At 34.7% G+C, this 14,026-nt stretch overlaps 1 protein-coding gene across 3 annotated transcripts in view; it reads right to left on the bottom strand.

Annotated features, from left to right (window-relative positions):
* BTBD9 (BTB domain containing 9) overlaps window positions 1-14,026 on the bottom strand; it is a 445,141-nt gene that overhangs the window by 384,625 nt on the left and 46,490 nt on the right. For all 3 annotated transcript variants that reach the window (XM_031964922.1, XM_031964921.1, XM_031964923.1), the window contains exons 2-4: window positions 6,863-7,074; window positions 3,180-3,543; window positions 978-1,242 (exon numbers count right to left, since the gene is read on the bottom strand). In XM_031964922.1, coding sequence (XP_031820782.1) covers window positions 978-1,242; window positions 3,180-3,543; window positions 6,863-7,047 — 814 coding nt within the window. In that variant the 5' untranslated portion in view covers window positions 7,048-7,074. The remainder of the gene's footprint in view (window positions 1-977; window positions 1,243-3,179; window positions 3,544-6,862; window positions 7,075-14,026) is intronic.

The raw sequence follows: 14,026 nt of genomic DNA, 5'->3' as shown, positions 1-14,026 counted from the left end.
AAAGGAATCATCTGGAATCATCCTCAGCTTCTTATTATCCCTCATCCCAAACAACCATTCAGTTGACAAATCTTGTCAATTTTACGTCTACTACATCTCTCACTTCAGCTCTCTTGAGTCAAGGCATATAGCAACCACTCTAATTCAGGCTCAATCACTCTTTCCAATATTTTCCACACAAATGCCAAAGTGATATTCTTATAGCACAAATCTGATAGTGCAGGTCCTCCAATCAAGAAGTCTCAATGGCTCCCTATTATCTCTAGAATAAAATGTAAACCCCTTTGCTGGGTATTTAAAGCCCTTCACAAATTGACTATATATATATATTTCTAGCCTTATTAAGCACTACTCCCTTTTAGTCACTCGTCAGCCCAGATAAATTGGCATTCTGACTGTTCTCATACAGGACATTCAAACTCCCATCCCAGGGACTTTGCAAAAGCTATCACTGATGCCTGAATGATACTCTTTTCTCAGCTCTCTCTGTTTCTTAGACTCTCTTGTTTTCTTCAAAGTTTAATTCAAGAGCTAGATTTTCCTATTCTCCCCTACTACTGATACTTTCCTTCTAATAATTATTGTGTATACATGCATATGTGTGCACATAGGTGCACGCACACACACACACACACACACACACACACACGAATACCATATATAAATATTATTTTAATGAAGAGATCTATACAAGTATACATGTTTTTTTTTTTTTTTTGTCTTGGTAAACCCACTGCTGAACATAGTGCTTGGTACATATCCCAGGAGCAAGCTTAAATGTTTGTTACTGACTCAAGAAAGTATCATGAGGTATAAGAAGTAATGTTCCACATTAGAAGTAAATATATATGCACACAAGGCCTACAAAGCTTCATAGCTGGAGCAGCTTCAGAATTTGTGAAAAGTGACAAAAGCTTTGTAAGCAAAGCTTTTGGAAAAGTTGTCTACTACATATATTTAGAGAAACAAGTACTCACTAAGCATTCCTCGATAATTGAGATCCATGTCTCGACTTTCTGAGCGCACTTTAATTGCATCCAAGATGGCATCAGGAGACAGTAATGTAGAAGGTCTGACAACATTCAAGAGCTCAGTGAGACTCATCAGGGGCAAGCGAACTGCCTGCATGATTTCAGCATGATCCTCTCTTGGATTGTGCTTACACCAATTCAACAAGGCTTGAAAAATATCCTTTTCAGGAGCTGCAAATGAATCTCTTAATACAATATTGAGAAGTGCTGCCTATGAAGAAAAGGATAAAAAGGGAAAGTTTAGTTAAAAATAAGCTCAACAAAGCAGATCAGTAAAGGATTATATGATTTTAGGTGTTTGTCCATTGGTCCTCTGAACTCTTCTATTTTTCCTAGTTTAGCTCTCCAATACCCCAATCTTCTAAACTTTTTGCGTCAACCTCTAAGTTACTTCTACTTCCTATCCTTTCCATTTATTTAACCTTTCTACATTTATTTCCAACTCTTCTTTAACCTGAATGATTAAAAACTTAATGAAAATCAGTAAAAGCATTAAAAATTTGTTTTAAACATGTTAAATTAGTGCTTTTCATATAATAAAACAAACATTATATCCATATCAGTGTTATCTGTTTTAGGTAGCAAACTCCATTTGGAGTATGTTTTCAAATACTTATAATTAGAACATTATTCACATCTGGATTAATCTTTTTATAAAGCCTTTTACTATATTAAGTACTGAAAAAGTCAAGAGAAAATAATAATAAAAATAATGATAATAACTAGCATTTATATAGTACTTTATATTTTAGACCTAAAAACATGGGGTAAACTAAATTTATTCAACCTGAGAAGTAGGGAGTCATAATAACCCCAACATACAAATAGATAGTAAAATTAATTTGTGGGGGAAGGGGTGGCTGATTTAGCTATATGTTTGGATACAGATATACAGATACTGATATAGTTATATCAACAGTTTTATTTGTCTTATAAGCCAAGAAAGAAAAGGTTTAAGTTCCAACAGGAGAAATTTTAGGTTGGTCAATGGGGAGATTTTTCCTGACTACAAAACTTATAAATTATCAAGAAAGGTTTTAAAATTCTCTGAAATATTTTGTTTTTTAAAAGCCAAAGTAGGTTTCTTTCTCAGATGATTTGTGTACTGTCTTAGCTAACACACAATCTACTGCATATGAATAAATGAAGTAAGCAAGCAGGAGAGAAGACTATCTGATCAATACAATCCTAAGCATTTTAATTTTAAAATATTTATACATTTAGTACTTTACTACATAGTCTATTCATGAATAGTAGTCATGTTTTATTCAAAGTACCACAAAGCATTACTACATTTGGTTTTGTGAACTTGGGGTACCAACTGACCCAGAAGATCATTTTACATTGATTTATGCCATAGAACCATGTACCCCCTTTTCCTTAACTATTCTCTTAATTTTAGTACCTATACTTTCCTCCTTTGCAAACAAAAGAAGTCAAAATACAACACAAGTATGTGCCAGAAACAAGATTTGAACCCAAGTCACCCTGACTTTAAAAACAACTCTTTATCTAAAAAATCAGTGCTAACTTCTTTTTGAAAAACTATTCCTGAAAGGAAGTTTCATTATCATCACTTATTAGTTTTTTTTTCCCCTCTATGATATAAAAAGATAAGAACAGGCAGAACTGACAATTCTTGTTTATGGGAATATGAATTTAGTATTCTGACTAACTAAAATATAGGCTTTAAAATGGAGTAAACTTAGAAAAATCATAGGATTATAACAAAGTCATAGGAAGAATTGTTAGAAATGAGTTAGTAAAATCTTTAACTTTAAACATGAGGAAATAGAGGCTCAGAGAAGATAAGTTACTTATCCAAGGTCATTCATCAATTAAGTGGCAAAGACTAAACTCAATATTCTGAAGATAACACTAGTTTTCTTTGCATTATGCCATGGTACCCTTCCCTTAATAAATACTATTTAATGCTCTTTGATTACTTTCCCATTTAAATTCAACAAAAATATTTCTTCTTTTGGAGAATTAATAATATCTGTTTCTGTAACTAAATACTGAGCTCAGTCTCCTACAGAGACTGACAGAAAACAAACAAGAAGGGCATTAAAAAGGCAGAGAACTTACAATAATTAGTAATTTCATGCAAAACAATGCATAACAAAATATTTATATACAATGACACACCTTAGAAAGAGAAAGGAAACCTTCACTGGAAAGTACCTCCTGAGCATTTCTGTCCATAAACATACAGCACATACATGTGAGTTTTGGAAGCAAATAGAGACTAGCAACATCAAAAGTCATACAGACATTCTGAATGTTAAGTATGGTACAGAGATACTCAGAAGTTGAATCCTCCAGCTCAGGGAATCCATATTTATGAGCCAGGCTTAGGAAGTCCAGCAGCACCTCCTCCTTCTCATCTGTTAATGTTGCTCGTCCTGTGTAGATGTATTTAAGTAACATGGTAAATGCCTCTGCAGTGGTGTCTTGGAGAGGGATTTCTGCTTCAGGATGAGACTCTCGCATTCCACCATATAATAATGCTCTGCACATACAGGGAACAAATGCATAAGAAAATTACACCTCAATGGGACATGCTACAGAATAGTCAAAATACTTATCACTGGTATTCCATAAAAACAAAAGAGAAAGCCATTCAGAAGAAAAATTCAAACAATATAATATATTAAAATAATTCTACAAAACTACCCTAAATTGATACGAAAGACAATTAGAATTTCTGAATTACTCTAACAGCTTAACCCAAATATTGGAAAATAAGTACATATGAAAGCAGTTTCCCATATGAGGAATTTATAAACAAGCTAAAGGTTGATAAAGGCACCTAAACTCTAAACTTGTCTGTTCCTTTAAAATTTTATAATTATAACATCTGAGGTAGCCAAAAAATTTGTATTACTATAGCATTGATAAAAATAATATTTTAGATATGACCAAAAAAAGATCAGCAATGGCTATTGTATGCAAAGAAAAATGTTGCAGCTAAGTACTTCAAATTCTCTTGACTGTTATCAGATAAAATGTTGACCTAAAGCATTGTTATAATTCCAGGACTTGGAAGTGGACAGCGTGACCAAGGTCAGCTATAAATCCTATACAGATAAAGAAATGAAAGTAATTTGCTGAGTTGTTTCTCCTCATCTACCTATAATCTGTTTGTTTCATCTTCTAAATTAGGCAACAATATTTGACCCAGTAAAATGATCAGTGTTACCCTGGCACAAGATTTCAAAATCAATATCCATTCTTTTGTCTTTGTAAGGATGTCCAATCCCCTCATCTATCAAGCACTTACACTCATGTCATATCCTGCTCTGACCTCACTTTTTTCTTTTCCCAATCTTATCCATGTAGTTTATCTGTTAAATTCTACAATGTTCTCTCTACTCTCTTATCTCTTGGGAGAGGACAGCAACCTCCTTAACCTTGAATCTTACTTTTGCTAGTGCCTTGCTAAATTCCAATCCTAGATTGTTCCTAAAACCCATCTCTTAAGCAACTCAAGTATTACTGAATACAAGAAAAACACAACTGAATTAATTATATCCACTGCTAATGTGTATGTTAATTAATCTTAACTGGTTCCTCACTGTAGTAAAGCAATCTTTTTACTCTTCCTAAAATCTCATCTTCATCTCTTCCACATCCCTCCCCTTATATCTAAGCTATTCCCAAGGCCTGCTGATTTCATTTTTGCAACATCTCTCAAATATGCCCCCTTTTCTAAACTCTGAGACCAACAACTTTCTTTGCAAGCCCTACTCGACTCACATCTGGTCCACTGCAATAGGATGCTGGTGGGTCAGCCTGCTTCAAGACTCTCCCCACTCCAATAATCCATCCTCCATTTAGCCAGTATAGTGATTTTCATATACTATAAGTCTAATCATTGTCACTCGCCTACTCAATAAACCCTATTGGCTTCCTATTATCTCCAGGACCAAATACAAAATGCTTTGTCAAGCTTTCAAAGCTCTTTATAACCTAATTCCCTCCTGCCTTTTTCAGTCTTCTTGTCTTTACTTCCTGAGACACACTCTTCAATACAGGGACGCTGGCCTCCTGACTTTTCAGGAACAAGCTACTCCATTTTGTGGCTCTAGGTGTTTTCCTCTGGTTGTCTCCCATACTTGGAAGATTCTCCCTCCTTTGCTCTATCTCCAGACTTCCCCAGTTTCTTTTTAAGTTTCAGCAAAATTCCACTTTCTACAAGCTTTTTTTCCTCATTGTTTACCATCAAAGTGTTAGCTCCCTGAAGGACAGGGAATGTTTTTTTGCTTCTTTTTGTATCCCTAAAACTCAGTACAGTGCCTGATACAAGACTAAGTGCTTAACATGTATTAATAACTTAACAAATTGACTCTTGTCTAACCCACCAAAATATTCTATACTTTCTCTTTTCTCAAGTTCCTCTATCCTCTTAGCTGAGGAATTCACTTCATTTTTCACTGAGTTAGCTTTTCTTTCCCTCCTCTCTGTATTTCAAAATTGCCTAGATATCATTCCTTATTCTTTCAAGAAAGTGTGTGGGGCAGTGAGGGTTAAGTTCAGAATTTTTTTAAAAATTAAAGATAATTCAATTCAGAAACTGTTAGCTATTGCCTTCAAGTAAAATCTATTAAAATGTCCATATCCAAAAACTTAAAAAATCAACAAATCTGCAATAGTTTGCATTCAACTTTTGCATGCTGTCTTGATATAAAATCAGATGTCTCATCTCTTGTTAGCCTTTATATAGAGAAGATGAAACTTCCTGAAAATATGATAAGGAATTATTGGAATTACACCTTAAAAAAGAGAAGCACCAAGAAAAATTATTACCTGAAGAGAGAAATCTTTAATGGAAGTATCTAAACAATTACAAGCATAGTTAGGTAACTGAATAGAAAGAGACTGCTACTATATTGCTGATTCATAGTTAATGATGATTCAAAAACATCAAGTTGCAGTTTCTATAAGCTATCAATTTTATTTAAGCTATCAATATATTCAAATTTAGATAATGATCTTTCCCAAGCAATATAATTATCTCTCTAGACCCTCTTTATCCTTTACATTAAAAACAAAGTGAATAATCAAGGCCAAGTTATCATAATGCCAATTTTTCAGTTACGCTCTCTTATTTAGTCAGTCATAAGCACAGAGAAATTTTATTATTTATGCAACTGAAAATTAGGACTTGGAAATTACATAGTGTATAAAAGCAAGTAAGATTTTAGTATTATTTTAAAAAACTGTATAAACTCTTTAGAGTTCTTGAAAGCAGAATAAATATGTAAATAAGTGAATCTGATTTTTTTTTTGTTCAGATCTCACTCAACAGTGAGTTTTCTTTAAGAGTTATAAAGCTGTCCCTCAATTGATTGCACTAATGTAAAAGGGTCTGATAAATAGAATTCTCTTTTGAGTTTAAAACCAAAAAAAATGTATTCATAACATGACCCAACTTTTAGACTCTAGTAAATCAGGAAGTCAGTAAATGTCCCTTGAAATAGAGTTAACTAACCAATCTATTATGGAAGAAAGGTGGTCAATGAAGATACTAGGCACAACAGTAGAATTTGGCTTTCTATTCCCAATCCTTCACATTGCTACCTCCACCTCCACTCCCCACCCCCACTTTAAAAAAAACTTAAGACCATGTAGGGGTAGTCTGATTTATACATAAAATCATCCCTCAAGGGACTTGCTAGAAATATAATTCTAAGATGGCTCTAGTAAGAAAAAGTAGCTGTCAATTTTCATAGATTTTGGGGGTATATTTATTAGCATACTCAATGAAACAGCAAGGACTAATATTTTCTAAAGTTTATTTTAATTCTATAGAAAATATTAACACTTACCGAAAATAGCGGCACCTGGCAGCCAGAATGACTCTGTGGGCTGGAAAACGTGTCTTTTCCACTATAAATGTCACATCGCCATATTCTTCTCCATTTAACAAGGCACCAATATTTTCAGACAAGATATGCACATGATCAATTTCTCCCACAGAAGTGTAGGGGCGCAGTGGATGGTTGTTGCTCATTTTGTAGAATAGGAAATATTCGCTGATCTATTTTACAAAGAATGGATAAGAATTAACAAAAAATTCCAGTCTTTAAAAAAACACATTCAAATGACAAATACAGAATTTTTTTCCATAAGATTATATGAACCAAAGATTTCACAATCAAAGAAAATGTCAATAACTCATCAGTTCTATGAATCAACTAAGTTTTATTTTTGAAAGGCAGTTCCATTAGTCTTGATTTAGAGAAATTTCAATAATTCAATTTGCACTATTAAACACCTGTTTTGTGGGTGAATAGTATGATGAAGGAGTACATTAAAAAATGAGAAATGACTCCTTGTTTTAAACATGTCTACCATTATAAAAAAAGAGATAATTACACAAAAAGAAACAATAAGCACATAGGAAATTAATCAACAAGCACTTATTTAGGATTTATTAAGCCAACTAAATGCCAAGAATTATTCTAGGCACCGGAAATACAAATATATAAAAGAACCAGTCCTCAAGAAGCTTGCATTCACTAAAAAGAGCCAATGGGTGTATGAAAAAATAAATAGACGTTAATTGACAGTAAAAACTATTCAGGTAAGATAAGATATGAATTAAGTGCCACAAGTAAGAGGGAAACGTATGCCAGACACTGAGGATGGCCAGTGCAAAGACATAAAGTTGGGAGATATAATAAAGAAAAGAAAGAAAGGTTATCTTGGCAGGACTCCTCACCTATCTCATTTCCCAACCAGCTGACTTCTTTGGCTTCTCCATCAACTCTCCAGCAAACTCATCACTTGGAAATCACACTAGCAAAACCTAATCTTGCTACTCCCTTGTTACTCCCTCTGAATGAAAAGTGGAACTTTATATAAACTCTTCCATTAAAGAAGAGGAACAGGACTGACATCTCAGACACGTCCTCATTTCCTACCTGGTTACATTCACTTTGGACTTTTTGGCTGGTTTTTCTGCCATAACAAATTACCCTTCTTCCCACTACCCATTTCAAATTTTTTTTTGTCATCTTCCCCTATTAGATTAGGTTGGAACTGTCTTTTTCACATTTGCATCCCCAACACTCAACACCAGTGCCTTACACAGAGTAGGCACTTAATAAATTTTTAATGGCAACTAATTAAAGAACACATGAAAAAGAAAATTGAATTATAAAGCTGAAAAGGTAAGACTAATAAAGTTCCAAAAGGCTTTAAATGATAAACATAAGAATTTATAATTTAGTTTAAAGGTTAACAATAGTTACTTAAGATTCTGAGCCTAACGCACAGATCTGAATATCACTTTAGCTGCTCTTTATGGATGGATTGAAAGAGGAACAAACTTGAGGCAGGAAGACCAATTAGTAGCTATCATAGTCCGAGTAAGAATTAGTGAATGTTTAAGACCATATTGGTGGTTATGTGAGTAAAAAGGAAGAGACTGGTGTGAGATTTTAGATAGGGAAAAAAAATAACCAAGACTTAGCAATCAACTGTTCTAGGGCCCCTTAAACCATAAATACTCTGATTTATTTCATAGTGGCTGGTTGTGGTTTCTACACCCCTTATGAGGTATATAAGGTATGTTTATTATGTTTATATGTCTGAAATCACAAGTGTTATCCTTCCTCACTGGGAAATATAAAGTGGTATTGCTTGCTACAGAATAGAAATGTGCTGTGCTATGCATGGCTACAATAGTAAGGTCTTTTCCTCCTCTTTAAGGTCTTGGTGTACACTAAGAGTATTAGCAAAAAACAGTTCTAAAAGGTTTTTGATTATTCTCACTCTGCTGTAACAAGCTATGGCCACCTTCCTGACACTGGCTAGTTAATTTAAATCAAAACTCCCTGGAAAGTATAATGGCTATGTTGACTGGCTAGTACTTTATAATCAGTATAGTTTTAATTACTTCGTTTCCTTTTGTTTTCATTCCTGACCCAACCAATAACATTTGCCCCATTTTCCCAATCTTCATACAAGAGTGTTCACCTGGGCCTAAATAATAATTCCATAGTGGCTGGGATCATAATTAAGTACCTCAACATTCCTCTTGTTATCCAATCTTGAGGAAATTTGGAAACATTCAAATCCCATATTTTTACCTTACTCAAAACAGTATCTATGCTTCAAGATCTAAAAGCATAAACCTGAAGCATAACATCATGTTTTCATCAATTACCATTTTGGAAATATTCCACCTACTGAATCAACTACACACAGCAAATTAGAGAAGGGAGGAGGAAAGAAAGAGGGAGAGAAAGAAAAAGAGAACGAAAGAAAGGGAGACAAAGAGAAAGAGAAAGGGTCTTGGGAATATCTTCAAAACTGACATATAACCATGCCAACTTAAAAATGGATGTGAAGATTTCAATATCCCCTTCTTGCCTTTAACCAGATATAAAGAATATAAATCTCTTTTGAACTTATCTTCTTTCTAGATAAGTTGCTATATAATATCTTAGTTGATGAGATATTTAGTGCCAAATGAAGGAAATGAAATGGAAAGGAAAAGTGATCAAGACTTGTTCATATTTTTAAACTATGACAATTCAAACAGATCTCAGTCTACTTGCTGTTATAAGAAGCATTAATGAAACAGTGCCTTAATATAAGAAGCTGAAGATAATTTCAACTTTGCAAACCTGCATGACAAGTATAATGGTCCTCAATAGATTAGGGGAGGGAGGAAGGAGACACTGCTAAATAGTTTCGTTTTAGATATGTTGAATTTGAGATGATAATGGGATAATCTGTTTGAAATAGCCAAGATGGAAATGATGATACAGAACAGGAGTACAGGAAGAGACTAGGGGAGGATTTATATATCTGGGAGTTAGCTGCATAAAGATGATCAGTGAACCCATCTGATGTAGGAGAATTCTATCAGAAGTCCCTTCCATGTAGTAGACTAGGTGAATTTTTTCTCTAAATGTTAAGGAAATTGTCCCCAAGATTTACCTGGTCCTAGTGGCAAAGGCTCAATTAAACCTAAGACCAAGCTTTCCCATCACCTCCAGGTTAAGAGGCCAGCTCACATTAAATAATCTTGGCAATATCTCACTGTTGTTAGTCACCCCATCTTTTTTTTTTTTTTGGAAAATGAAGAGAGCCAGATCAATTTGAATAAGTGTATCCTTGTGCAGTATCTTTTCCAAGCTATAATTACATAAAACTTTTGGCAACTGTTTGACGGTCTCTAAGTATCTTGTTTCATTCCAATTCCAAACCTAAACCACCAGACTAGTCAGGCATGACCTACAAAAGTTGGGAGCTGATGAGATCAAGAAAAAATATATAGACAGAAGAAAAGAATTCAGGAGAGGAACTTGAGATACAACATTTAGGGGACAAAACAGTGATCCAGCAAAGCAGACTGAGCAAAAGTGAGCTACCAGAGAGGTTGAAAACTGAGAAGCGTATCACAACCAGATAGGAGAAAGTACACAGAAGGAAAGGGTGGTCAGTAACATCAAATGTTGGAGACAAATAAAGAAGTGTAAGAACTTAAAGATCCATCAAATTTGGTAATTAAACACTGATTAATTTGGGGGAAAATTCAGTTAAGTAATAAGGTTGAGGAATAAGAAGAAAAAAGTTAAGGTTTTGTTGTTGTTTTTGTTTTAAAGTACTTGGCTGTGATAGAGAAGAAATGTAGCCCGAAAGCTGAAAAAAGGGGGCCAGCAAGGTTTTTGTTCCTTTGTTTGTTTGTTTTTTGTTGGAATCTTTACAAACTGTTAAGCCATTGGAGTTGATAAAGACAATAATTATCTAATTTGGCATGGTTCAATATGATTGATTTGATCTTAGAAGGAGATATTTTGGGCCAGAACTTGAAACAAAGTACTAAGTACAATTGATAGAAACGATACTTGTGTTCACACCTTTAGAGAGCTCACAAGTATCTAAGTACTCAATGGAGTTCACACGTTTGGGAGATTTCAAGGCTTAGTATGGCTTAGTATGAGATATCCGAATTCACACCTCTCTTAGGGCCAGAGAGCACTCTGGGAAGTAACCCAGAATCCCTCTCTCTCCAGAAGGAGGAGTTAACCTTTGGGAGATCATATATATACAGGGAGCTCTTAGAGCTTGAGACAGTTTTTCTTGGGAACATTGACTGGGGTCAGAGAGGAGCACTCTGGGTGGAAGCCCACAAGCCCTATCTCTGAGGCAAGAGAGATTCCTTGTATCTTCTACCTTGGTGCTGGCTGGAGTCGGAAGGACAAACCTTTGGATTTGGAGACATTCGGGTGGAGCTCTTAGAACCAAGCGGAGAGATAGGCCTCTGAGCTAACATCTTCCAACTTGGTGCTGGCTGGAGGCTGAAGAAAGCAGAGGCAGAAGCCAAGGACAAAGCTGCAAGAGCTCTTGGAACCAAGCAGAGAGATAGGCCTCTGAGCTCACCAGGCTATATTGAAGGACACAATAAAAGATCTGAACTCAATCATTTGGCTGTGTTTTGGAAAAAGAACACCACAGTTTTTAAAGAAAAGGAGCAACATGGACATGGTTTGGATAAGAGGAAATGAGCATAGGCAATGGGAGGAGATTAAAATTAGAGAGAAAACATGGATGACTGTGGAGACAATTTGCTGCACAGAAGAGGAAGGGATAGAATTAAAGAGTACAAAGAGATTGGAGGAGAAGGAATTAAAGAGTACAAAGAGGCTAGCCTTGATGAGGAAAGGGTCACATCTTATAAAGGAGAACAAGAAGAGATAGATGATTTAAGGAGTTTTCTACTGTAGACTGGGGAGGGGAGGAGGAAAGGAACTCAAGTTAAATGGCCTCTATGTTCTACATAAAGTATAAAGAGAGAGGCAGTTAGATGGAAAGAGCCCTGGAGTCAGGAAAACTTCAAATATGAACTCACAAACTTCCTAGATATGTGACATTGGGCAAGTCCCTTAACCTCTATTTACTTTAATCCCCTTCAGGGAAAGGGAAAACCACTCCAATATTTTTGTCATAAAAACCCCATGGACAGTATAATCAATCCATAAGGTCATAAAGAGTTGAACACAAATAAACAACTCAAAAACAAACAAACAAACAAAAAAAGCTTGCTTAAAGGGTACACGAAGAGGTGTGAATGAATGCCTCTTGGACAGCAGAAACATGGAAGTGATATTGGAAAGTATGATAATTGAGAAAGAGTAAAATGAGTGTCTTGCTACATTGAAGGTACATTTAAAATTAATAAACAAATCTGTAGCAAACCCAGTGACCCCCTTCAAAACTACTTAGGTATGCACAAATGTAAGGAGGCTGAAGAATTCAAAATAATATTCCAGAAAAGGCTGTCTTTCCACTAGTTTGGTAGATGCATGAGAAGATGGAGATTACTAATATAAAAGAAAGCGAAAAATTCTGAAAGGGCCTGAATCCTAGACAAGTGTTTGTTTTTTTTTAAATCTGCTTATCTCAAGGGTCCCAGTTATTACACAAGCAGTTTCCCAATCCAGTGCACCCTGATTGACCCTGTCTTAATTCCCAAGTGTATAAAGGAAGTCTTGCTTGGGATGAAAAGAACAAATTAAGTCAACTGGGGGAAGAAAGAACCTTCATCCTTGACACATTTAGGGGTGTCTCTATACTCTGGATCCAATGTTTCAGAAAGACAAGTTTGAGAGAATCCTTAACATTCCTCAACAAGAGGTAACTATTAACATTCAAGAAAAATATGAGGAATAGAGATATAGAGTTGGGAGTGATCTGTATAGAGGTAGTAATTAAAACCATGGGAATAGATGAAATTCTCAAGGGAGAAAATATAGAGAAATAAGACGATTAAAGACAGATCCTTGGGGAAAACACCCATGTTTGAAGCATGAGAAGAAGAGAAACTCATGCACAGACTGAGCTAATACAATAAATATGATAATAATATCTGAATTTATTCACGTATTCAGTGCCAAGTAATTCTCAAAGAATTACTTTAGAGATTTAGAAAAAAATAACAATTTACCTGCAGAAGCAAAAGGAAGTAATTTACTCATACAACAAATTAACTTTTTGGGGGGGTCTTTTTTAAAACAGTATTTTACTTTTCCAAATACATGCAAAGACAGTTTTCAACATCCACCTTGGCAAAACCTTGTGTTCCAAATTTTTCTCCTTCTCCCTGTCCCTCACCTCCTCCCCAAAACAGCAAGCAATTCAATATAAGTTAAATATCGCATATGAACTTAATCAAGATGGGAGTGTTTAAGTTTTCATTTTATATCCCTGATTGATTACCCAGATGTCAATTACCAATCCACATCTGGTATCCTTGTCTTCTATCTATTAGTTGATCCCAACTCAGACAAAATAGATAAATCTGCATTTGCAAAATGGAGGTGGGAAAGAAAACATGTTTGACAAGGGAAATAATGAAAAAAAAATTAGAAGAGTCCTACCAGATCTCAAACTATAATACAAAGCAGTAATCATCAAAACAATTTTGTGCTGGCTAAGAAATAGAGAGAAATCAATAGAACAAATTAGATATAGAAGAAAATAACACCCTAGTTACTGGGATAAGAGCTCATCCATTTGACAAAAACTGCTGGACAAACTCTATAAAAATCTGGCAGAAATTAGGTTCAGACCAAATAATAGGTTCAGACCAAATATAATTAGGTTCAGACCAAATAAGCTCCAAATGGATACATTATATATTTTTAAATTACAGCATTAAAAAGTAGAAAGAGTAAGAAAGAAATTATTTTCTAGAATAGAGTTCATGGCCAAACAAGGGATGGAGAAGATTATAGATTTTTTTTTTTTTAAAAACTGGTTACATAAAATTAAAGTTTTTGCACAAAATAATCCAATATAGCTAAGATTAGAGGGGAAACAGTTAACTGGAACATGTGGGGAGTCTTTCCAATAAGTTTCTCTGATAAAGTTTTTATTTCCAAAATCTATAAGGAACTGAATCAAATTTGTGAGAATAAAAGCCATTCCCTAACTGATGAATGGTCAATTATGAATTGGCAATTTTATAAGGTAGA

Source organism: Sarcophilus harrisii, chromosome 4, assembly GCF_902635505.1.
Source record: "Sarcophilus harrisii chromosome 4, mSarHar1.11, whole genome shotgun sequence".
In the NCBI taxonomy this organism is placed as follows: Eukaryota; Metazoa; Chordata; class Mammalia; order Dasyuromorphia; family Dasyuridae; genus Sarcophilus; species Sarcophilus harrisii.
The sequence above is the reverse complement of the archived record's forward strand: the minus strand, read 5'-3'. Positions and strand labels throughout refer to the sequence as shown.